The 26,192-nt window shown below is 47.9% G+C and overlaps 1 protein-coding gene across 8 annotated transcripts in view; it reads right to left on the bottom strand.

The window, feature by feature from the left end:
* LOC122377426 (BCL-6 corepressor-like protein 1) overlaps positions 1 to 24,243 on the bottom strand; it is a 49,860-nt gene extending 25,617 nt beyond the window's left edge. Inside the window, exons 1-8 of one of the 8 annotated variants that reach the window (XM_043357441.1) lie at positions 24,023 to 24,243; positions 16,859 to 17,266; positions 16,192 to 16,290; positions 14,235 to 14,378; positions 13,404 to 13,605; positions 12,973 to 13,122; positions 11,828 to 12,832; positions 5,084 to 5,252 (exon numbers count right to left, since the gene is read on the bottom strand). In XM_043357441.1, the coding sequence (XP_043213376.1) occupies positions 5,084 to 5,252; positions 11,828 to 12,832; positions 12,973 to 13,122; positions 13,404 to 13,508 (1,429 nt within the window). In that variant the 5' untranslated portion in view covers positions 13,509 to 13,605; positions 14,235 to 14,378; positions 16,192 to 16,290; positions 16,859 to 17,266; positions 24,023 to 24,243. The other 7 variants (XM_043357445.1, XM_043357444.1, XM_043357442.1 and 4 more) reach the window with 7 other exon arrangements.
* Between the last annotated feature and the right edge of the window lie 1,949 nt (positions 24,244 to 26,192).

Below are 26,192 nucleotides of genomic sequence, written 5' to 3'. Positions count from 1 at the left end.
GTAGTGAGGGGTGACGAGGCAGGCTGGCTTAAGTATGACATTTTTTCGAATATCGCTGTTCTAAAATAAAAATTAGCACATTGGGGTAACCCCGGGCGAGTGGCCAAGCTTACCCCCAACCGAGAGCAATGCCACTAAACCACTATTTTCCATGAGATAATAGTTACTGAGCAGAATTGGTTTACACCTAGATCAAAGATAAATTTCGAAAATAAGCATGTTATCATAGACAAAGCCAGTCATGTCACTTAAGGTCAACTAGGGTCAAACTACGTTTTGGCCGATAACGCGACAGACAATGAAGCTAGAGCTTCAAAAATGGTGTCGTTGTGTTCTTCTTCATCAGCCGAGTCGAATGATATGCAATATGATGCATTAGGGTAAAAAGAAAAATAAATTTTAAGGAGTTTTGAAATACACATTTTTTGTCAATTTTGCATCACGATTTTCATCGACCTGTACTGTATATGTGGTAGACGCTAGCTAAAATACCAGTAGTGACATAAACTCTAAGATGTCCAGAGCTAATCAGTACCTTAATATTTCACTTTCCGTTAATATTTGGAAGACACATAATGGTTTCATCAACTCGTTGTAAAGCGCTGGGGAGGTGGCCGGCGTTACCCCTATGCCGGGCTTACCCCAGAAAAATCAACACTTTTTTAAAACTCGATTTTCTCAACCTTATACTTATTCCACGAAACCGAATTTTTGGGAAGACACGGCCAATGAACTTAGCTAGCTAACAGGATATCAACATTTTATACAGCACGTATGGTATGTAATAAAAATGAAAAAGAGCTTACTATGCCGGGCTTCCCCCGGCTTCCCCTATATCCTGGTCGCAATATCCTCAGCTTCGTGGTGTTAAAGAAATTCGTTCCCTTTATTTGAAAAGTGGGCCTTAGCTAAGGCCCTATCTCTTCACCATTAACGGCGCTCTGATGACGTCATCAGCCGTTTGAACGCCAGAACCTGTTTTACGAATAACGGGTGTCTACTAATTTTTGGCACAAAAGTTTGATTTATTTTTATTTACACTAACGTCACCCAATGTCACTGAAATTATTTGCATATGAAGACCTAACAATTGTGCACTTGCCACAACATTTTTATTTTATTTTCGTGCAATATTCACTTATCATGGAGACTTTGACTAAAACGCAGGTTCGTGAATTTGTGGCCAATTTTGCCAAAGAACACCATTTCCTACCAAAAAGCGAGCTTGTGTCACGGCTGGAGGTAGCAGGAGTGTCGAGAAAAACTGCCTACCGTATATTAAAGAACATTGAGACAAGGGGTAGCAGAAAGCACGCCGGTAAAGGGAAAGCTGGCGCAAAACCCTCCAAACTTGGGCCCCAGAAGAAGCGCCTTCTTTTGAATGCCGCCAAGGGACGCGTTGGAACATCCCTGCGCGTGCTGGCCCGGCGTTTTGGCGTATCTCATCAGTATGTGGCGAAAATCCTTCATGATAACAACATAAAGTATACGAAAGGGATCAAGGTGCCCGAGGTCACTCCTGAGCAAGAAAAGCGGCAGAAGACCCGGATAAGACGGCTGTCCCGTGGGTCGTTCTCGAGGAACGCCGAACTGGAGGTGGTCATGGATGATGAGAGCTATTTTACGTTCTCAGGATGTGATATGCCCGCAAACTCCGGCTTCTACGCTGGCCCTAGAGGAGACGTACCGAATGACGTCAGATTCCGGCCTGTGGGAAAGTTCCCGAGAAAGCTTCTCGTCTGGGTGGCGATCTCTCCCAGGGGGGTGTCAAGCCCTGTCATCTGCCCGAGCCGCACCAACGTAGGGGGCGACTTCTACCGCCAAGAGTGTCTCCAGAAGAAACTTTTCCCATTTTTGAGAGAACAGTACCCTCATGGTGGGTTTATCTTTTGGCCAGACCTGGCAGCGGCCCACTATGCCAAGAAAACGGTCACCCTTCTGGAGGAGGCTGGGGTGCCGTTTGTTGCGCGTGATGAAAACCCGCCCTGCGTGCCTCAGCTGCGCCCCATCGAGGACTTCTGGGGCATCGTCAAGCAGGAAGTTTACAAGGGCGGATGGAGAACGGCATCAGAAGTCCAGCTGAAGAACCGTATTCAGAGGGTTCTTCGTTCGATCCGAGAGGAGGTGCCGCGCACCACGATGGAGAGGGTCCCGGAGCGCGTGCGCCGTGCCGAGCGACGAGGAGTCAACAGCAGCCTGCACTGATCAGATAGCGTTAAGTATGAGTGCTTCCAACCAAGTGTGAAGTTTGGTGACGTTTGAGCAAAATATATGTGATTTATAAGACATTTAGTTTTGTGCCAAAAATTAGTAGACACCCGTTAAGTTGGAAGAACTACAAAATGCCTTATCAGAGACACTTTTGTTATTGTATGAGCCGCGTCATATTTGAAAGCAAATATATTTGCTGCCAAATTTCCCCCTCATTGGCATGAAGTAAATCCTTCATTACGTCACAGATCCGATCTAAGTGACGTCACGATGAAATATAAAAATCGCAATATCTCAAAAAAAAAATACTAGGTGCGTTCAATAAGTAAGTTCCGGAGAGCAATTACATAAAATTCACGCGGTCTACGCACGTAATTTTTTCAGGGATTAGAATTCAGACCTTTATGTCGAAGTGACCGCATTTTCAGCTTCTTATTCCATTTCTGTGACGATATGGAGCAGATCAAAATACACCATTTTTTAGACTGCTTTAGAAATGGCATCGGCCACCGGGGAGGACCAACGTTCAGTGATAAGATTCCTAGCTATCCAGGGCTAGCCGGCGGCTGACATCCACGCCAACTCAAAGCCAACTTCGTGAATGTGTACGGGAGCCATGCTCTTAGTGATTCCGCAGTTCGGAAGCGGAAGAAAAAGTTTGGGGAGGGGAGGGAGAGCGTGCGCGACCTGGCACGTGCAGGCAGGCTGAGGACGATGGTCACAGCCACTGACGTCGCCAAAGTGGAGGAGATGGTGATGGCCAACAGAAAAATTACTGTCCAGGCGATAACAGAAAGCCTAAACATAAGCCTACGCCAGGATCATTAGAGACCATCTCCTGCTAGTAATCGCCAGTTGCCGCCCCGAGAAGGCCCGTGGTCGGTTCATCCTCCACCAGGATTGCGCGCCTCCTCACCGTGCCACAGTGATGCAAATGGGGTTCACGAGTGGCCATAAATACCCAAAAGTCAAGTTTACCAAATCGAGTTAATTGCGATATGGCCGAGTAGACAAATGTTTGGGGCATCTGAAATCACACAGTTTTCATGTTTTTGTCAAAACCGGCCTCGTGTATAATCGTCAGAAGTCGTGACATTTTCTAGGTCGTAAAATGACAGTCAGACACTCGCAAGTTCAAACGCCGCTGGTTTGCGTTCATTTCGTACAAATTGAAAAAAAAATTATGCATGGGAATGATCTCCAAAGCCTTCTGCTTCTAATGACGGGTCACAAATAGCCGTATCTCATTCGCTTTGGCGGTAATGTGACTATTTATCATCATGTTGCAATCGCAGTTTTTTACTAAGAAAAAAATGCTTTCGTTTCACCTACAGCACTGAACACAGTGTGTGCCCGTTAGTCCACCATACCATAGCCTTTCCCAATTATTTCTGAGTCGCATCGTGAAAGAATTAAGGTGCTAGCACAGGGCTGACCGGCGCTACAGAGGTTTTTGTCCGGGCGGTCGGGTGCCGCAGTGGGCGCGCAGTGGGCGGATGGGTGCCGCCGCGCGGCGTCCGGGCGGCGCGGCGGCGCGGCCGCCCGGGCCGTCCGCTGCGCCGCGGCACCAGACCGTGCCGGATGAAAACTTCTGTAGCGCCGGTCAGCCCTGTGCTAGCGCCTTAATTTTTTCACTATGCGACTCAGAAATGATTAGGGAATGCTATGATATGGTGCACTAACGGGCACACACTGTGCGAAGTGCTGTAGGTGAATTGAAAGCAAATATTTTTGGTAAAAAACTGCGGTTGCAACATGATTACAAATAGTTAGCTCACCGCCAAACCAAAATAGATACGGCTTTTTATGACGTGGCATTAGAAGCAGCAGGTTTCGGGGATCATTTTCATGTATAATTTTTGCAGTTTGTATGACATGAACGCATGCTAGCGGCACTTGAATTTCAAGTACCTGACAGTCATTTTACGACATCAAAAATGTCTCGACTTCTGACAATCATACACGAGGCCAGTTTTGACAAAAACATTAAAATCATGCTTTTTCAGACACCCCAAACATTTGCCTGACTGACCATATTACGATTAATTCGATTAAGTGAACTTGAATTTGGGGCCTTTTTCGTATTTATGGCCACTCGTGAACCCCATTTGCATCACTGTGCGTGCCCTCGTGGCGAGGGATGCCCTGCAGGCAGAGGGCATCGATGTGCTCTAACACCATCCCTACTCTCCAGACGTTGCACGCAGTGACTATTGGATGTTCGCAGACATGAAGAAAAATTTCCGGGGCCGGAGGTTCGGCTCCCGGTCTGCACTCGGGTCTGCTTTTTACCAGTATGGCGAAAAGACCCTCACTCAAAGCTTCCGTGCGGTCATCCGGGACTTGGCCAAGCGATGGGAACGATGCGTAGTTCGTCGAGCCGTGGGCCATGTTTGGTTGAGATGTGCCCAAAAAACAAACGAGTATATCAAAACGGAACTTACTTATTGAACATACTGGTAGGTGTTACGCTGGACACGAAGCTGACATTTGAACCGCACATGTCCGACATTGTCAGCAGAGCAAACCGTGCGCTCGGTCTTCTTATCCGTTCATTCCAGGTCGGTGTCGGCAAGTCAAAACTCAACCATAGAGCGAGCACAACATGCAGTTCAGCATGGCATTTTTTCTCATTGTGCGGGAAAAAACTATGCGCAGGTCGTACTTGACTAAATCAATCTACATTAGCCACCCGATCGACCCGCACCCTCACCCTGTTCAAAGTAACACGAGCACGAGTCAGCACGATAGGAACTGGGACGTTTTGCAGAAATCCAAAACGCATGAACGCTCTTTTGGCAAGATGTCCGTCCGGCAACTTTCCATCCCCCGTCCACTTGGGTAGCCCGGAGCTCAGCGGTACGGTACTCACTGTCCATATAGCGCGCCCCCTGGCGTGACCCAGCCACCTCGGAGCACGTGCGCTGGCTGTCCACAGAGCCGAACAGGGCCACGCCCTCCTGAATGAGCTCGTAGCAGGCCTGCAGACAGCGGCGCCACTCGGCCACTAGCGCCGACCGGGCCATCGTCGGCGGGCTCATCTGGGGGCGGCACCACAAACAGACGTGGTAACGCAGGGGACATTCGCAACCGGTCTTGACCCAGCAGGCTACACATTTACACAAGCCGCTGCGACGCACATTTTGCACCCGATCGGAAATACTTTCTGTAGGTACGTTATTCTCATGATCATCAGGAACCACTGTGAAATATAAATATACTTACCAGTAAAACGCCTTTTGGGCGAAGAACGAGCGAGCGAGATAGTGAGCCCTGCACGTGCGGAAGGGCGAGAGGGTACTTCCAACGGGCTTGCGCAAAGCACCCTTCTAACCGGTCGCTAGCGGTGTACCAAATTTGAACGCAATCGGCCCAGCCGTTCCTGAGATCTGGAAGCGGCATCCTGCACGTGCGCACGTGCAAACGGGGTCCAAAATGATTTTTGCACGGCACCCTACTAACCGGTCCCCAACCGTGTACCAAATTTGAGCGTAATCGGCCCAGCCGTTCTCGAGATCTGGAAACGCCCCCTGCACGTGCGCACGTGCAGTAGCACCCTAACCGCAACACATGGGAATGCATTGCCTGGTGGGTGCCTACCTGTATGCCAAGTTTCAGCGAAATCGCCCCAGTAATTACCGAGTTACTGAAATGGGAACAAATTTGGCACCTCTTATTGTTGTATTTTGCACGTGCAGTGGGGGTCACTCACATAGATGAAGAGTATCCGACCTTTGGTAGAAGGGATGCAGCTACCCTATAAAAATAACCGCAAGACAATCGCTCAAGCCGCTGCTGAGATATGGGCCTCTCAAAATCACTACTTTTGCAAAACTGCTTGAACACCCTTGACTTTTCACGTGGCACGTGCCACGGCGGTCACTGAGATGTATCAAAAGTAGTCAATTACGGGGTAGAAGGGATGGGGCTACCCAGCAAAAAAGACCGCAGGCCATTCGGTCCAGCGGTTGCTGAGATATAAGCCTCTCAAAAGCGTTACAGGCCGGGCCGGGCCGCTCATACTGAGATTTTTCCGTTATATTGAAAAGACTTCGCTTCGCTCGCTGCGCTCGCTCGCTCGTAACAAAATTGCACACATAATGCTAACAAACCAGTAAAACGCCTTTTGTGCGAAGAACGAGCGAGCGAGATAGTGAGCCCTGCACGTGCGGAAGGGCGAGAGGGTGCTTCCAAAGGGCTCGCGCAAAGCACCCTTCTAACCGGTCGCTAGCGGTGTACCAAATTTGAACGCAATCGGCCTGGCCGTTCCTGAGATCTGGAAGCGGCATTCTGCACGTGCGCACGTGCGAACGGGGTCCAAACTGACTTTTGCACGGCACCTTACTAACTGGTCCCCAACCGTGTACCAAATTTGAGCGCAATCGGCTCAGCCGTTCTCGATATCTGGAAGCGCCCCCTGCACGTGCGCACGTGCAGTAGCACCTTAACCGCCACACATGGGAATGCATTGCCTGGTGGGTGCCTACCTTTGTGCCAAGTTTCATCGAAATCGCCCCAGTAATTACCAAGTTATTAAAATGGGAACAAATTTGACACCTCTTATTGTTGTATTTTGCACGTGCACTGGGGGTGACCCACATGCATCGAGAGTATCCTATTTTTGGTAGAAGGGATGCTGCTACCCTACAAAAACTACCGCAAGTCAATCGCCCAAGCGGCTGCTGAGATATGAGCCTCTCAAAATCACTAGGGGAGAGTGGGGCACATTCGTGCATGGGGCACATTCGTTTTCAGCAATTTATGGGAACACGAGTGACTGCACGAGCTAAAGGTAAATTATGAAAATATGTCTATCATTGCCGCCCTTCGTTCACTGTAGGAGACAACACTGTACCTGATGTCATGCTTGATAAAAACGCAAATTTGTCATATTCGTGGGCTTTCCAAACTTTTCTCATATCATCCATTTTCGTGATCCTGACTCGGAAATGTGGTTTAATGCGTGGTTCACACCGGATCCGTAATGACCGTTACGTGCCGTAATGAATGCGTCGGCGATTAAATAATATCTTGAAAGTGGAGGGCACAAAACGCGCATGCGTAGTTCAATTTTTTGGCGACGTAACGCCGTATTCGTTACGGATTCGGTGTGCACCGGGAATTGCGTTGAGCGCCGTCCTTCGAATCAAGTGCGCCAAAACTGTTTTGCTTATAAACAATCGAAAAATGGGCTAAAGCTAAGAGCTGTTCTTAATATCGGTGCGTCAGAATTTTAATTGGTTTTGCTAACTTTTTCTTAAATTTATTCCTATCACTTTTGCATAGTGGTTTATAATTTTATGGAGGCATATCATTGTTAATTAACTACAATTGTGGGCATGATACTATACAGAGAATCTGTTATCCTTTTTTGGCATAAACAAGAAAACATGCCCATGCTGGTCAACGCTGAAGTTCATTTTCTGCACTCGTGAATGGCTGCTATCCATGGGCAAGATCAACGTACGCATCGTACAGTTTGCTCAATTGGCTTGCGAAGAGGCGGTGCAGTGTCCGTCCAAGCATCAAGTCTAGCAGGGGCAATATGGGCAGCGAAGTTGACTCAGAACTGCATAAAAGACGTGGCACGAGAATCTATGCATTGGAATTTATTTTGTGGACTTTGAACTTGACTTGTAGCATACCTACATGATTAGGGCTAGGCTAGGCCTACGAAGGAAATGTCATCTTTAAATAAACGAGTGAAATGTAATTACGGAACATGAATTTTATGTACGTCACTCAAGAGATACATAGTAGGTTGTGACATACTGAAGGCATACCTACATGAAATAATGCCTAAAAATCAGTCGGCGAGTTGATACGATTTTTCAAGTAGAAAGGTCCGCACTTGCACACGAGCAGACCGCTACCCGCTACCCAGACCAGCCCAATCAATCGCAACATGTGAGAAGGGGTGGGCACGTGCGCATGTGCCGACCAATACTCTCGCTGACCTTTGCAATCTGCATACTTTATATGCGTAGTGTCATTCAGCATACCAAAGTCCAAATGTGAGCGCTATCGGCCCAGCCGATCCCGAGATATGAAAAAGGGGTGCGCACGTGCGCACGTGCCGATCAATACCTTTGCCGACTTGTGAATTCTACATATAAGCATGTTATCATTCAGCATGCTTGATATAAGCACTTTCGGCCCATCCGATCCCCAGATATGAAAAAGGGGTGCGCACGTGCGCACGTGCAGATCAATGCTTTTGCTGACCTGTGCAATCTACAAATAAACTTGGTGTCATTCAGCATACTTATTATGAGCGCTATCGGCCCAGCCGATCCCAAGATGCCAAAAAGGGGTACGCACGCGCGCACGTGCAGACCAATGCCTTTGCCGATCTGTTCAATCTTCATATGTACATGGTGTCATTCAGCACACCAAATATGAACGCGATCGGCCCAGCCGATCCCCAGATATGAAAAAGGGGCACGCACGTGCGCACGTGCAGATCAATGCTTTTGTCAACCTGTGCAATTTGCATATGAACATGATGTCACTCACCATACCAAATATGGGTGCGATTGGCACAGCCAATCCCGAGATGTGAAAAAGGGGTGCGCACGTGCGCACGCGCTGAGGCAATTCGAAATCGTCCTAAGGTCACGGGATGTGTAGTGTGCACCCAGCCAAAACAACAAACAAATATTGAACCGTTTCCATTCAGCCGTTCCCGAGTTATGGTATGACGAGCTCTTTTGGAACCTCTCTCGTCGCACGTGACACGTGCTGTACACGTGACACGTGCTGTAACAGGCACACATGAGTGATATCAATAGCACAGTTCAGGGTAGAAAGGATGCAGCCCCTCCCCAAAGAAGACCGCTCATCAAACAGTCAAACCGTTTTGGAGATACATGTCGATAAAAGTCATTACGGCGGCCGGTCGAGCCGAAAAGTTCAATTTTCCCAACTTCTGTTACGTTCCGTAACGAGTACGGTGGACGCTGCCAGTTTACGGCGACTGGTTGCCACATTTCAACTTCGTCTACAAAAGTCACAATGCTTGGGGAATCTTGAGAAATCTCTAGCTCATTACGTCCGTAACGGTTACGGCGTCATTACGGATCCGGTGTGAACCACGCATTACAGGGGACCCGCTAAAGTTCTCACGTCCGTACAAGTTTGGTGAGTTCAGGTCAATATTTGGAATTTTGGAGGAATAAATTTAAAAAAATCGCTAAAACACGTGAAATAAGTGTGATTTCGGTCTTAATTTGACGATTTACGGGTTTTCGTGACCTGGTGACCTGACCTGAGGTCACCTGGACAAAAAAATACTCGAGACATGTGTCAGATAGATGCCCTAAAAAGTGTCAGAAATTTAGTGGTGCTACGTCCACCGTGTTTACGCAATTTGCAAAAAGGCTGTGTGTGTTATTCTGATATTGTTATTATTTAAATTTTAACCTGGCAACGTACCAATTTCGGGGCCTGGTGACATGGCCTGACAGGACTGAAGCAGGAAATTTTCAGAAAATGTGCTTAAAGGATGCCCCATAGGATATGCCAAATTTGGCGGCCCTACGCGCCGCCATTTCCGCTACGTACGAAAAACCTTATGGAGGTTGCATCAACCTCCCCCGCCAAGCGAGGGTTAATCAACACTGACGTGCAAAGTGCAATGTAACATAGAACACGCCAGCTTGAATTTGGTCATTGTACCAACAAGCCGGGAGCATTCACATTCGAGTGGGCCTACCATGCTCGGAGGTCGGCATGGTTTTCATGAGTGTAAACATTGAAACACAAATCGCCCCTCTGAAGGGGCGTTCGTGTCTGTAACGGGTGCCTGGTGAGAAGCCATTTGTGGAGTGGGGGAGGGGGACTCACAGAATTAACGAGCTGAGTCATTCACCTCGCCCAAATGCGACTGTGGGTACGTAAAACATGTGGAGATACTTCAAAGAGGTGCTCATGGGTAAATGTCCTAAAAAACGGGGTGCAGTGCTACCCATGAAGGGGCTAGGCGCCTCCTTCAAAAAATGACGTGTAAATTATTCCAATGGAAAAAAACGCAATGGCGACACTCCTGAAATTTGTTTCACATATTCGCTAGGTATAAGTTGCATGAACGTATAGTCACTTTGATGCGTCATTTTTATGTCGTCGTGTCACGTCTATCACGTCTCAAAACCCCGTCTATGACGTCTTCACGTCAACCTCTTAGCTCGTTTCGGAGGGAAAGTGGAAGGTTCCCGGTGTGACAGCCCACCATGTGGTATTTAGTGGAGCAAAATAAATTGAAATTGAAAAACAAAATAATTCAAAATTGGGTCCGAAGAAGCTCACTCTATTCACGGAACTGCTGCAAACTTGTTTGTTGAAAACTGTCATTTTTTCAATAAGAAATTTTGAATTATATTACAAATAGTGTTGTGGGGCAGGTTCGTGCACGCACTGCCTAGGGGCACATTCCTGCATATTTTTTTCGTTTTTGCGATTTATGACTTTATCTGTAGTAGCGACGCTCGCCTGACTCAGTCTCGGCTGCTTGCGACGTCGTTACAAGTAATTCACGTGACCCTTGGAGAGGTCACGGAGGCGGGTCGATGGCCGGCGGTTGGCACATTCTTGTTGGTCAGCCAATTCTTTCTACATACGTTGTGCAATGCATTCTTGTGGAAAGGAATCAAGTAAAATGACCCCCTGCCCATTTCTTTTGGTAAATTTCTGGCAATGCCCGGTAATTCATTTAATTTTGCAGGGTGCACGGAAGTGCCCCACCCCATGCACGAATGTGCCCCATACCTGGGGCAGTTTCGTGCAAACGTTAAGAGTTATTAAAAGTCATTTTTTCTAATAGAAGCGGTAACTTTAGAGGATAAGTTTTAAAGAGGAAAAATATGTGCAATAGTTCCTTTCCATACTACAATCAACAATTTTGCCTTTGCACTAACCAAAGAACAGATATATGAATTCATCCATTTTTTGCACGAATGTGCCCCACCCTCCCCTACTTTTGCAAAACAGCTTGAACACCCTTGACTTTTCACGTGACACGTGCCAAAACGGTCACTGAGATGTATCAAAAGTAGTCAATTACGGGGTAGAAGGGATGGGGCTACCCAGCAAAAAAGACCGCAGGCCAATCGGTCCAGCGGTTGCTGAGATATAAGCCTCTCAAAAGCGTTACAGGCCGGGCCGGGCCGGGCCGGGCCGGGCCGCTCATACTGAGATTTTTCCGTTATATTGAAAAGACTCACTTCGCTCGCTGCGCTCGCTCGCTCGTAATAACAATGTCACGCAGTGCTGACGACTCTTTCAGAGCCATTTTGTCATAAGTCTAGGAGGGACAATATCGATTTTGTGTTCACAGCATAATCGAATCCAAACTTGAATCTGACATGACTTGAACGAAACTGAGCACATACACCGAAAAAGCCGAGATCAGCGGCTACTGAGTCCTCTGTTTCACCCAATTCCTCTAAAAGAAATTCCCTCGGTTACATGAGCTGTAACCATTACTGTATGAGCTAGGCGTATCGAAATTCAATATTCCTGCTGGCGTGTCATCGTCGGTTGACAAATACAACATACCAATCAGTAAACCAGTCGGCAATGTTTTATGTTTGGTTAAAGCGGCCTCTCAGCCATTACTCACCACCTCCTGTCGGATGCTGTCGTATTTGTCCGGCTTGGCGGCCGCCGGCTCTCCGTCGGTATCGCGTCTGTCCGGCTCCAGTGGCGACACCTCACCGGCCTCGGCCGCCGGCGCCACCTGCAGGTCCAGGCTGGGCAGCGAGCCGTGTCGACTTGACGCGCCGCTCGCCGACGGACGCTCCACAGACACAAACTCGCCAAAGTCCTCGTCAGCGGCCTCCTCGGGCTTGGTCGACACCGACACACCGCCCAGATCCAGCTGCAGTGGCACCAGCGGCGCCGAAAAGCTGTCCGGCGCCGGAGCCTGGGAACCAGCAAAAACATCCAAACTGGGGGCTGGGGCAGCGACTGGGTTGCTCTGATTAGAACTGACGCTAGGCGGCAGATTTGAGGGTGTCTCCAGCTCCAGTAGGTTCGGTGTTCCAATTGCGACAGGTTCGTTCCAGCCCTGTCCAGTGTTGTTCGAAGTATTTGAAGTCAAAGGTGACCAACTCTGGGCGAACAGCTGATCGACAGCAGCGCCGGAAGGCGGTAAACTCTCTGACGTCGGCAGACGCCGAATCTCCTTTTCCTGAGTGTAGATCCCTCGTCGCCCGTCGTACGGTGAAGGGGCGCTTTCTTCAGCCACGGGCGACTGGTCCAGCAGCGATCCATCGTGCTTGGGGTAGGCGTTAAACGGAACAAGGCCCTGTCTAAATCGTGTGGGCTTGGCAGCAGGTTGCACGGCCGGTACAGGGGTGTACGCGGCGGCTGCCACGGGCTCCGCCTGCGGCGGCCAGCCAGTCCCGGCGCTGGGCGGCGCGACAAAGTCGCTGGGTACCGGGCCGCTCTGGAGTACATTCTGACTGAGGCCGGCTGCCGGGGGCAGAAAGGCGGTCGCCAGGGCGGACGAGCCAGTCAGCGAGGTCGGGGCTAACAGCGGCGCGGAGAGCGCCGGCGCCGGAGGTGGCGGGCAGCTCTGGAACTCATCGAACTCGTCCCAGTCAGAGTCGGCTTTCACATCGACCTGTAAACGGAAAAAGGAAAATCACAAATGGATGCACAGGATGTTATCACGCAAAACTGGACAACGCAACTATAAAATTGACTACTACAATGCATTGTTGCATAAAAAGGCACAAACCGAAGGATTTCATCCGGACGTACCGATTGTGGGGCTGCCGCTGGTGACAGAGACGGCGCCGGCTGTGGCGGTGCCGCCTGGCTAAAGGCGTCCCCCAAATCCAGCTGCGACCAGTCGCGGGCCTTGACACTCGTCTGGAAACTCGCTGGTTGCGTGGTCGGTCGCGACTGCACCTGAAACACGGACTATCGTCAAACAGCCTTATGTAAACCAGGAACTGCAATAATGCTTAATGTCCACACAGCAGAAAGACCATGGATACGGGTTGCTACATGATACCTGTGGGTAAACTCGGCTGAGTTAACAGATCTCACACTGCAAGTGCACTCAGATACCTTTAAAATAGGCATTTAATTATGCACAAATTATATAGGTGCTCCATCAGCCCATTCAAGCATCATTCAATCAGCCCAAGGCGACAACTGATGCATGGGAGCAACTCAGGTCAACTTACCTTGATATCCTTGAGTCCAGGACGATTCTGAAAGAGCCGTGATTTGGCTGGCTGATTGAGGTCGGAGCAGGCCAGCATAAACCTATCCAGATCGCTTCCTGACATGGTTCTTCAGGGCGGTGCTTAGGACTGCACAAAGCTGTCAAAACACTTATTCAGCACCTAGTATCCAGCGCTGCATTGAAGACAGAAGAACCCTTATCTGAAAAACAAAACAAAAATAACTGACCATTCTAAAAAATTCATTGATTTGATAAATATGGGGGGGGAGAGCATCAATAATTGTTATCAGGCGTGTTGCAAACGGGTAGGAGCAGTGCTGCAGCAAACTGCAAGTTAGGTGGGGACCCCCAAAACTCGGAAATCTTGGACTGCTTACTTAGAACCTACACCTTTTTTTGCGTTAGAATCTGACCATTGGGCAAAACATTTGTACACATTCGCCATATAGGTGGCGCTACAAATGGGCGGTTGGTCACAAAGAATCATTGTGCAAAACTATTCGGCGGTCTTCCTCCACAACTCGACATTGAGCGAATGGTTCAGCATTGTGCAAAACAAATCGTCGATGGTCGAAACTATTCGTCATACCGAGCTGGCTCGCTCAATGCCGAAGTCTAGCGACGTGTCAAACTATTTTGTAGATCGCTCATTTCAGTGTTCAATCTGCTTTGCTGAATGGCTGAAATGAAACACACAACGCTGGAATAGTTGCGTTCAATGCCGATTGTCAAAATGGCTCCTTAAACAGTTATGGCGAATAGTTGAATTCAAATGCAAAAAGGTGTAGTGTGCCGCGCACAGTCTTAACGAGCCTGCTGGGCAACTCACGGATGACTACGTGCCGGGTGCAGGTTGGTCTCTGTCGACTGTCGGTGCTGGCGGCCGCAGCAGGCCGCCTGAGGCCGCCCCGGGCTGCCGGTGGCGCGGTACTGCGACCACCTCTGGACGTCACCGTCAGTCAGCTCTCCGCCCCTGCCGGGAGCGGGCCGTCAGAGACGGGCGCTGCTGAGCTCCGGTCGGCGCCGGGCCCAGACAATTGAGTCAGAGACACGGACGGACGGTGGCGAGACACCGCCACTGACGGCCTCAGCCGCCGGCCGCCCGCGAGCCGCCGGCCCACCGCGCCGCGCCGCGCCGCCGCCGCCCCTACCCTACTGCAGCGCAGTCACACACTCACTCACACCGGGGCAGGCGTGTCGTCAGCGGCCGCCAGAGCGGCGCCTCGGCTGCACTTCGCTTTCGTCCTCCGCCGCTACGGGCGTCCGATCCCCTCTGAGTCAGTCACACGCACAGACATACAGTGAGTTAACTAGAGCTTTACGTTAGCGACCGGCTCCGACCAAGAGACCGGCCGCGTCAACCAAACAAGCCTGCCTATCCGAGGGCGGGCGGCGCGACACGGCCGGTGGATCCGATACTCTTGTCATCATTCTCCAATGGGCTGGGCTGGGCTGAGTTGGATTGGGGTGGGATAATTCTCACTGGGACAGTATACAACGCTGCCGTGACAAGCTGACCTCCAGCCGGGGTCAGGGCGGTCGACCTCCACTGACCTCCAGCCCCACATCACATCGGACAGTGTGCCAGAGCATTAACCCGGCAGTTGCTGGGGTGTTTCGCCACCCACCGTTTGCTGGGGGGGGGGGGGGGCGTTAAACGCCCCCAGCCGATAACTCGAGAACCAATAGGCGCAGCGAAACGCACGAGGCGGCAAACGAAAGAACGCGACGAGACGCTTCAGATGAGTACTTTAAAGTTGAATTTTGAGGTCACAGGTCGGGTCAAGGTCAGGTCAAACACCTGAAATCAGGCTTTCAGTAGCATGGACTTCAGGACTTCGCAATGGGCGCCTCTCGTCAGAAACTCTGTCAAAACGGTGCACAATCCATCATATAAGGCCTACAAGAGTGTCAGTTTCATGTAGGGGTCAGTCAAGCATAGGTCAGGTCAGGGTCAAGGTCAGGTCAACCGGGTAGGCACATATCCCCGAAAATCAAAACTGTTATTTGCAGCCTATGACACATGTTTTGTGGGTAATTTGGGCCGTAGAACACGATGGTGACATTCATTTTATCATATGTGTACGTGTTTGGCTCAAAAAGCTCAATTTAAGAAATTCATGTATCATGGTCGTGAAGTAGTCACGAGAAATTGTCAAGATTCAGTTCAAGATTTTGGAAAATGCGGAACGATAATCAATAATCGAAGATAGCCATTTGATTGTTCATGGTATTGGCATTCTAATGGCGTTTACGGCATGTCTGTATCTCTATTCTGTGATTTTATATGATTTTTTGAACATATGCCGTTTTTGGTCGAAAACTCAGAAATCATGACGTCACTAAAACCTCGATATCTCAAAAATTTTCCGACCGATTTTTTTGAAACTTTGTCACAATAAACTTCAATCAATTCCCTACAGGTACCCAAAATTTGGCGCGCCTGCGGCGCGCCATTTTTATGCTATGGCCCGGCGAAAAAAGTGGGGGCGTTTAACGCCCCCCCCCCCCCCAGCAACTCGCGGGTTAACAAGCAAATTGAGATTATGTGTCAAGTTAATAAATCATATAAAATGATGAAGTAGCATCGCAATAAAGCACAAATCACATTTATATAATTTTAGTTTTCAGGTCATAGCGCTGAGCACAAAAGATAGTCACCCTTATTCTAGTTTCACAAGGAAGCTGCCCAGTCAGCGCGGCACTCTGTGCCCCCTCTCTCTATCTTTCTCTCCCATTCTCTGTCTCTGTCTCTCTCCCTTTCGCTCTCTCGTCTCCCCTCTCACCCTCTCACGGCGGGGGCTGACAGGAACGCCTGCTCTCGTCTGATAGGCAGTCGGACGTCTGGACGTCTCTCAACTCCAGACTCAGGCCGGCTCCACCCGCTGCCGATACGGAGGGAGGGGCGGGCATTAGGCAAGGCTTTCGCCGACACAGAAGACGCTTGTAAGTCCAGGAGACAAGACAGCAGCACATGCAGTTCCATATAAGAATAGCGCAGGCAATCGTGCACCGAAGATAATCACCATCACAGCACGAATATCATTGTGGTTGATTACATTCTGATGAGTTTTATTCTATGTAATCTGAACTAATAAAATCGAACCAAATCTTACCTAATCCAACATCCTACCGAGGACATTGCTTTTAGGCCAATTCATTGACCTTTTTGCAGATTGGATTGGAGGGTCCCAGTCCCTTTAAAAACCCATGCCCATATTTACGATACAATTGGTTTTTGCTTCAATTTTACAAGTTACAGGTGAATCCAAGGCAGTGAATCAGGTACTGGCATTTTTGCAGAGTATATTGATATCAATATAGGAATTCATACATTGGTCTATATCAATAAAGCTTCGATATAAGACTTATAGCAAGGCGACTATAGTACCGCAACGATAAGTGTTTTAAATACCTTGCAGCTATAGCGACAATTTTTATTTTTTTACTCACAGGTGCTTAGAGTTCAGCGTTTTTACCCCAACCCGCTCAGTAAAGCAATCTTGTAAAGTAATCTTGGCCCCAGCCGTCTCTCAAGCACTCAAGCGCCTTTCTTGTTCTCTTGTTCTTGTTCTTGTTGGATTAGGGCGCGTAGCTGCCAGGGCTCAAGCGTCCATCTTCTTTCTTCTCTCACTCGGTGTCTCGTCTTGTATCGCTGATAGGCGATTTTGCTTTTGGGAAACTAAGCAGGGTCACTAAGCAAGGCTCTGAAGGATGCGGTATAGCTGGGAAAGGGTATGCAAGGACTTTTCGTGGAGAAGGGCAAGGTAAAGTTAATGTTAAGTTATTTCCTCTTCTACTTTATATTAATCTTGTTAGTTCACACAACTTTGATCTGATGTAATCTACTAGTTAAGATTGCTAAAAGCGGGAGAGAGCAAAGTTCGGTCAGATAGGCACTAACTAAACGACACTACTTAGGTCATACATGGGTCAGTTACACAACGATCGGAGGAAGTCAAGTAACATCTCGTAACAATCGTCACAGACACAGCTGTGGTGCAGCGTGCGGGTAACGAGCAATCACATCGGTGTCAGATAGAGCACTCGCAAGTCACAATCAATCACATCTTGTCCACGCCACCGTGCACACATAGTTGGTAGGTACCCTGAAGGAAGTCATGTACAGGGCATCCAGTCGTGGGTGTCGAATGTCGATCAACGTATGGATGGGGAGCATACGAACAGCATATTTTGAGCACAGTGAGGTAAGCAAATAAAAGAGAGAATCATCGCGCAGAGAGAAACAAAACAATGCGCCGCTTAATCCGTTTATCCAAGAGCAGGTGTGACAGAGGATGTACATGCCAAAGGCTGCATGTACAAATGATCAACACAGACAAATGAATGTGAAAAAACGAGTTGAGCAATCACAAATAAACAATCCGTGCAGAAGTCGATGCATAGAGGAAAGTAAGATTGGACTGGAGATTGGAGAACGCTCTACAATTTGTTGATGAGATTGCACTGTTGGAGAAAAAGAAACAGCGCGTCTATGATGGTGATGTCCTTATCACCTAGCAATGTGTTTAGACTCATAGGAACACGAGCCATTCGACAGATCGTTCTCAGACTCTGTCTCTTAGTGGAAAAACGTCGACAATCAAGAAGAAGATGTGAAACATCCAAGTCATCATCACATGTGTCGCATATCGGTGGAAGAGTGTGATCCATAATATAAGAGTGAGTAAGAACGGTGTGTCCCAACCTCAGTCGGCACAGTATCACCTCCTCTGTACGATTTTTGCGGTGACAGGACTTCCAATGTCCGGTGAGTGGCTTAATTTGTTTGAGTTGGGTTGATCTATACTCTTCCCACTCTTTGGCGAATCTCTTTGAGATGCATTCCGTCACACGAGGAATGTGTTCTCTGTAACTCATTTTGACCGGAGTGGTTCGGTCTTTTTGGTGTGCCTTCTTTGCCCAGTAATCAGCACGAACATTGCCAGAAATCCCTCTATGTCCTGGGATCCAGACCACCGTGCAAAGAAGTCCGTCTCGCCAGTTTATGTGGTACAGCTCTAATATATCTACCAGTAGACGATGCTCCCGACTTTGTGAGGTCAGCGCTATGACCGCAGACTGAGAGTCGGTGCAAACGACGGCTCGTTGCACTCGGTTGTCTCGGATATATTCCATTGCTGCGAGGATTGCGAACAGTTCGGCAGTATATATGGAGGCTTCACCAGGAAGCTTAAAAGAAAAAAAGGCATTGTTCAATGTGAAGGCACAACCGACTGACGTGTCCGTTTTAGAGCCATCGGTAAAGAATATCCTGTAACCAGGGTAAGTGGCGATAAGTTCATGGAAAGCCGTCTGGACATCAGCGTCTGTCATTGCTCGTTTATTCTCCGTCAACATGACAGCATCAATCTCAGTAAGCAACCATGGTGGAATATTCCCTTCAGGTTTGGTGATATTACCAGGTGGGAGAAACTGCATGGAGGAGAATAACCGCTTCAGCCGGAATTTAAGGGGCATCCCAGCGATTCTTTGCATGTATGTCTCGGAAACATCCTCGTATGTTTGATCAGTGGAGACTGTGGACATCAGTGAGTAGTTCTGATGTCGGTTGTCGCTCACCATCTTTAAATAATACCTGAGGAGTAGGCCTTGTCGTCTCAGTTCGAGTGGAAACACATGGGTATCAACCTGCATGGCTTTTACCGGAGAAGTGCGTAACGCTCCTGTTGCTATGCGGAGACACATGTTTTGTAGTTTCTAACGCCTTGCTTTTACTGTGGCCAGCCCCATCAAGGATGTGTGATCCATATTCGAGGATAGGTCGGACAAGCGTCGAGTACAGTCTGAGTAGAGTCGCTCGGTCTGCGCCAAATCTTTTTCCAGCGATGCTTTTCATGATAGCAATTCTCTTAATCGCTTTGCCTTTCGTATATTCCATGTGTGTGGATAGATTCAGACGAGAATCGAGTATCATCCCTAAATATTTCACTTGCTGTACCAGGGGAATACAGTCATTGTTCAGCATCAGCGGTGGTAAATTGGCATCCACTCGTCGAAGCCCTCGGCGGAATAGTATAGCCTTGGACTTATGTGCTGAAAACGTAAACCCATTCTCGTTGGCCCATTCCCCTATACAGTTCAAGGCCTGCTGTATCAGTATGGAGATGTTCTCAATTGAGCGTCCCTGAGACCAGATAGTACAGTCGTCAGCGTATATAGCTAGCGAGACGTGTCGTGGAATTCGGTCAGACAGAGAGTCAATCGCAATATTAAACAGTAGAGGTGAAATGACTCCTCCTTGAACCACACCATAGTCCTGTTGATACACATCTGATAAAACTCCACACCGTACCTGGAAGGTTCTGTTCGTAAGGTAATTATTCACAAAATGCATCAGGTGACCTCGGAAACCAATTTGGTACATTCTGTGAAGTACCACGGTCGGTGAAACCATATTGTAGGCCGACTTTATATCCAGGAAAACTCCTAGGGTGCTGCAGTGATGCAAAAAACCGTCACGAACATGCGAGTCGATTCGTACCAGGTGATCAACCGTTGATTTCCCTGGACGAAAGGCACATTGGTAGGTCGACAACAAATCATGTCGTTCCAAACACCAGCTCAGTCGTTTGGCAATCATTCGCTCAAGCAGCTTGCACATGCAAGAAGTCAACTGTATTGGCCTGTAGGATTCCACTTTGTTGCAATCTTTCCCCGGTTTAAGTATCGGGACTATGAACGAATGTTTCCATGAGTTCGGGAAAACATCATTCGTCCATATAAAGTTAAACAATGTCAGTAGTTCTCCAATCTGGGATTCGTGCATATGTCTGAAAAAGTCATAGTGGATCTGGTCCGGCCCAACAGCCGTCGACCCAGAGTGTTTAATGGCACTCATGAGTTCTCGCATCGAGAAGGGTTGGTTGTACTCTTCGTGGTTATCGTCGTCAAAATCTGGTAAGTTTTCACGGAGCTCGTACTCGTGAGCTAAAAAGCTGTCAGAATAGTTCGTTCTAGCACTCATATTCGAAAAGAACTCTCCGAACATGTTGGCAACAGCAAGAGGTTCATCGACAAGACCTCCCCCTTGAACACTAAGTACAGGGAAAGGTCGCATTGTTCTGGTTTTATGTGTAAACCGGCGCAATATTTCCCATAACCTGTTCATTGGGGTGCGGTGGTTAAAAATCGATAAAAGTTCGTGCCATGAGGCCTTAGCCCTGATCGGCGGCCGGCTAGTACTCTTGCCCGCGCTCACATACGTGCACGTTACCCCGGCAACGGGCTATTGACCAATGAGAAGCGAGAAAAGTGTTACGTCACTGCGATTTTTCATATACCTGTGCCCCCCGGACGTGACGTAGTGTGCTCGCGTGCGTGCAGGGTCTCTGCGATCGAAAAAGAGCGCTAGCAGCGCGCCACTCGACGCCGCAATTGTCTAAAGTGGCGTGTTAGTATGCTTTATTATGAATGATGTGTGTAAAAGTGAGTTTTTACGTTGTTTATGTGGAGGAAATGGTTGGAATAAATTAAGTTATTTTTATTTCTGTTGATTGGAGTTTTTATTCAAAAGATTTCGGTCTATAGCATTGATATTAACTGATAATACCTTCGCTAGAATAAATTGCAGATATTTGGCAACTGAAGTGTTAGGTAAGCCTAAATGATATGTAAAAAGGTAAGAGACACCCTGATTATCATTTGAGAAACGAAAATATGTGAATTTTCCTTATAAGACTCGCTCAATATGCTACTCCGCGGTTTATGCCCCGAGGGTGTCCGAGGGTTCCCGTTAGTTTGTCGTTGGCGCTCGGCTCGCGCGCGAGCCGACGTCACCGCCTGTGACGTCGGCTCGTGAAATACGTCATACCCTGCACACAAAATAGCCGGCTGCCGAACAGCGCTCTTCTGTGCGTCCTTAAGCACACGTCTCGTTTTCGCCTTTTGTTTCCTATACTCGATTCGAAGGAAAACAGAGTGAGGATCCCTCCTCATCCTGTTTTGAGCTCTTCGTCGATCCCGAATCGCCTCTTTGCATCCATCATTCCACCATGGACAATGGTATTTTCCATTTCCGTTTCTAGACGGTATAAACTTTTGGGCATTTTCAATAATAGCGTTGGTGATAGCGTCATAATTGTCGATACCCATGTCATCGTCAAAATGAAAGGCACATTGGGTCTGGAATTCAGTCCAGTTTGCTTTTTTCATGTTCCAGCCTGAAAACAAGGTTGGGAGATCAATGAAACCTTGCATAGCATCAATAAGGCTCAGGTAAATTGGAAAATGATCACTGCCACGGAGGTCTTTGTCAGTGTTCCAATCTATAATGTGCGCTATATCGCTTGATGCAAGTGTAAGATCAATGTGGGAAACCTCCCCCGAGGCTTCGTCTAATCGTGTTGGCTGTCCATCATTGAGAATACGAAGACCAAAGTGATTGATAACATCTAACCATAAAATCCCTCTTCTGTCACAATGAGGGGCACCCCACATCAGGTGCTTGCTGTTAGCATCAGTGCATAAGATGAACGGTCTAGGTAGTTCATCAATGAGATCTGTGAGCTCTTGCAATGTGAAGTTGTATGTTGGGGGAAGGTACAAGGAACAAAAAGTGATTCTTCTATTGTTCAATCTTGCTGCACAGGCCACTGCCTGAAGGGAGCTCTGTAAATTCAGCTGAAAATGTGGTACATCATTGGTAACATAAATTGTCACTCCACCTCGTCGATCTCCATTGGGAGAAAAGCTGCTATATTTCGTAAATCGTGGTAAATTGAAATCATATATATCGTCTGCCAGGAAATGGGTCTCCTGCAGACACAGAACCTTAAATTGCCCTTGCGTGAATAGTGGCTTTGCTTCGGCCCATTTTCCGATAAGTCCACGTGCATTCCATTGAAGGATTTGAGGAGTCACATTAATAGAGTGTCTAAAGCCGTAAATAAACATTGAGTCGCAAACACATATGTGGCCCTCTCTAGGGAGAGTCCGGTGCCTGGCTTTTGAAATCGCCTAGGCATGAAACAAAAACAAAACAAAAATAAATAGTTGCTGACTTCAGCTCTGATATGATGCATTGTGTCAAGTTTGGTATACATAGTATACCTTGTCATACACATGACACAAAAATAACAATAGTACAATATGTTCAATATGAACAAAAGGTATAACACCCTGATTATACCTATGAGTAGGTCTGGTGGTTTCCTGACTACGATTGGGGTGGTCCTGCAGGAGGACCTGGAGTGAATGCCATCCTGGTGAGGCTTGGCATTCTGGATGTGTTTTTCTTATCTGTGACTTTCCCAGATCTTTTCCCTATATGTGGGGAAGAGTCTTCCCTTTTTTCCTGTGGGCACCCATGCTGTACCCTCTTTTGTGACCTACCTGTACTCCGCTTGTCCAGCTGGTGAGTTTCCCGAGGGGAGAGTGGGCTAACAGTTTCCCGTTGTGATCTGTTTTGAGGCGTAGTCTCTGTTTCCTCAGTGTCAGACATTGAGGTGTCACTGCTGCCTTCGTTCTCACTGTCTGATACGGTTTGTCGCTGGGAGAGGTTCGTTGAGGGCGTGTTGGCAAGTGCCTGTGCCACTGAAGGCTCTGCCTGAGTTGGTGTTGGGTTCAGAGATGTCTCTGTGGTGTTGCCCATTTCTTTGGTGAGTGTGGCACTGTGGAGCTGTAATAGTCTTTCCAGTAGCGTGAGCATTTTGTCAAGCTTATGCTCGACATTCTCCACTCTGACTCTCAGGGAATCGTCACAGCGCACACTTTCACTTGAGTTCCGTACCACTGCTGCAAAGGAGCGTGGTTCAGGAGGCAAGTTCCCCCTCTCTGTGCGATGGATACGACGAGCATGGGCATAGGAGACGTCTCTGTCCACTTTAATTTCACATATGTCCCTCTCAGTTTTCCAAACACTGCAGGTTTTGGAAAGGCAGCCGTGTCCAGCCTCACCACAGTTGATGCACTTTGGAGAGCAAGTCCCTTCATGTTTTTTGGAGGCACAGTTCAGACATATACACTCAGCCTTACACCTTTCCTGTGCATGTCCGTATTTCCCACAGTTGTGGCAAAGAAGTGGGTTTGGTATGTACTTCTTGACTGGGTACCTGACATAGTCAAATTGGAGCTGTGAGGGACATGTTGGGGTGTTGAAGGTAAGAAGAAGAGTGGGCGTGCGCTGAACTTCCTCCCCTACCTTCCTCGTGAATCTTTTTACGCCAACCACACCAAACTCCTCAAACCAACCACAGATCTCCAACTCTGACAAGTCAATCAGGTCAGGCGCATGTATGATACCCTTGCTCTGATTCAGTCTCGCGTCCCTCTGTACGACACACTTCTCACCACCAAAAAGTTGGGCCTTTAAGAGTTTGTCTGTCTGAACCTCGTTTTTGGTCTTGACTAGCAAAGACCCGTCTGCCATGAAGTTAGCTTTGGCCACTTTTTCCTGTCCGCCAAGAATGCCTCGGACACAGGTTTGAACCCATGGCCACCCTCTTTCCTTCACACTTTTCCCAGATGTAAGTTTGAGTTGCAGATAAACCCCCTGGGTTCCTTCATCTGCATCTCCCCAGAAACTCATTTCATCCACTCTTGTCCGTTTTAAGGCCCTTGGCCCCTCCATCACGTCCAATCCATACGCCTACTTACCGACCTCCGAATGCAACTACAAGTACAAATGAAATGGCCTTGAATGAACTCAACAGCGAAAACCAGTCGGTGGAATATTCACCACCCTCCAGTTAATCGTCCTCTCTCAAAGACAATTAAATTAAAGAAAAGCAATAACCAAATAGCAACTTCTAGATCTTGACGCTTATGTCTCTCCTCTCCGGAAACGTCCTCACACGTGGCCTCCAGAAAACCGAATGCCTTTCTGTTTCTTATAGGTATCTTGGCCTTTCTTGTTCTCGAGGTGCTCGAGGTTGACGAACAGCGCAGCTCAATTGGCGTCCGTCGAACTGGACCTATTTTCACTTTTATCCTGCGGCGCCAGACTAACAGCACTTTTTTTAGTGGCCAAGTTCCGGCCTCGCGAGGAGGGCGGCGACCTAACTACGCCGCGCAAAAGAAACCGACCGTCCTAGCTAAGACCGGTGGAATATGTTCGTTAGTAAGAAAAATGCAATTTATGAAGTCTTTGATATGCAACATGACCCTTTCCGGTCAGGTCATGACCTTGACCTGAGGTCAAATTTTCAAGTTGACCTTTCAAGGTCAAGTTATAGTTCATTCGATGCGTCTTGACGAGAGGAACACGATGCCGGTAAAAGTAAGCTCGTACAAGGCTTGGGTCAAAAGTTATCGCAGAAAACCTTTCCGAAAAAAAATCGGGTATTTTTGCAGTTTTTGCCCCCTGCAGGCAAAACCGTTGACGTTAGGTCAAATCTGAGAGAATTATTCAGAAAGGGCGTTAAAGGGACCCTCCCACCTTAACATTAGATTTGAGTTGAGATAGCCAAAATGGGGTCCCTGGCTCACAATTACCGGTTTCGGCACTCACAACATCGAGAAATGCCTTAAATCGGAAATATTGAATTTCAAAATTGCAGCATTTTGATTCAGAGGGGCTAATGCTTAGGAATACCCCTCTGAATGTGTGACGTCAGCGCTGATATCTAACGATTTTTTAATGTTTGACTAAAACGTTTTGTAGCACGCGGTGGTATATGCTATTTGCGCGCAACATATGCCGCAAACGCCGCACTTCTAAAATAAAGTCGCTAGAAACAGCGGAGATCCCAAAAAAGTAAACAAAAGTAAAAGTCTAATATCTTGAAAACCGGTGAATATTTTTCGGTGAAATTTGGTAGATATTCGTTTTCGCTCTTTCTGAACCGAGCGACATCACTTTCATGCCAATTCATAAACTTTTTTGAAGGTGGGAGGGTCCCTTTAAAGGGACCCTCCCACCTTCAAAAAAGTTTATGAATTGGCATGAAAGTGATGTCGCTCGGTTCAGAAAGAGCGAAAACGAATATCTACCAAATTTCACCGAAAAATATTCACCGGTTTTCAAGATATTAGACTTTTACTTTTGTTTACTTTTTTGGGGATCTCCGCTGTTCCTAGCGACTTTATTTTAGAAGTGCGGCGTTTGCGGCAGATGTTGCGCGCAAATAGCATATACCACCGCGTGCTACAAAACGTTTTAGTCAAACATTTAAAAATCGTTAGATATCTGCGCTGACGTCACACATTCAGAGGGGTATTCCTCAGCATTAGCCCCTCTGAATCAAAATGCTGCAATTTTGAAATTCAATATTTCCGATTTAAGGCATTTCTCGATGTTGTGAGTGCCGAAACCGGTAATTGTGAGCCAGGGACCCCATTTTGGCTATCTCAACTCAAATCTAATGTTAAGGTGGGAGGGTCCCTTTAATAGGGCTATCGAATGCGCTTTTCCGCGGCGCTGTAGCTCTATTGGTTCCCGAGTTATGCGTTGGCTTCTTGGAAATTGTCGACATTCGACCTGGAAATCGGCGAAATTTTGCCCTCAATGACCTCTGGTGAGTGGTGACCTGACCTTTGACCTGACCAAAAAATTGACCGAAGTGATTTCCTCATTATTTTTGACGTTCTTTCGAACGCCACCTTCCGCGTATCGCTACGTGGCCCAGGAGCCGAGTTAGAAGGGGGGCCGGGGGGGGGGGGATGTTTCGCGTATCGCTTCCGCGTATGATGTACTCATAGGATGTCTGATGTCTGATGTATGATGTACTCGAGGTAAGAGTCAATGTCACGATCAAAATTGACCTCAAACTTCGCACTCTTTCGTATATCCTACACACTACTTCATTTTTTCTAAACATTTTGAAGG

This window comes from Amphibalanus amphitrite, unplaced genomic scaffold (genome assembly GCF_019059575.1).
Source record: "Amphibalanus amphitrite isolate SeventyFive unplaced genomic scaffold, NRLGWU_Aamphi_draft 000044F_arrow, whole genome shotgun sequence".
Lineage (NCBI taxonomy): Eukaryota > Metazoa > Arthropoda > Thecostraca > Balanomorpha > Balanidae > Amphibalanus > Amphibalanus amphitrite.
The sequence above is the reverse complement of the archived record's forward strand: the minus strand, read 5'-3'. Positions and strand labels throughout refer to the sequence as shown.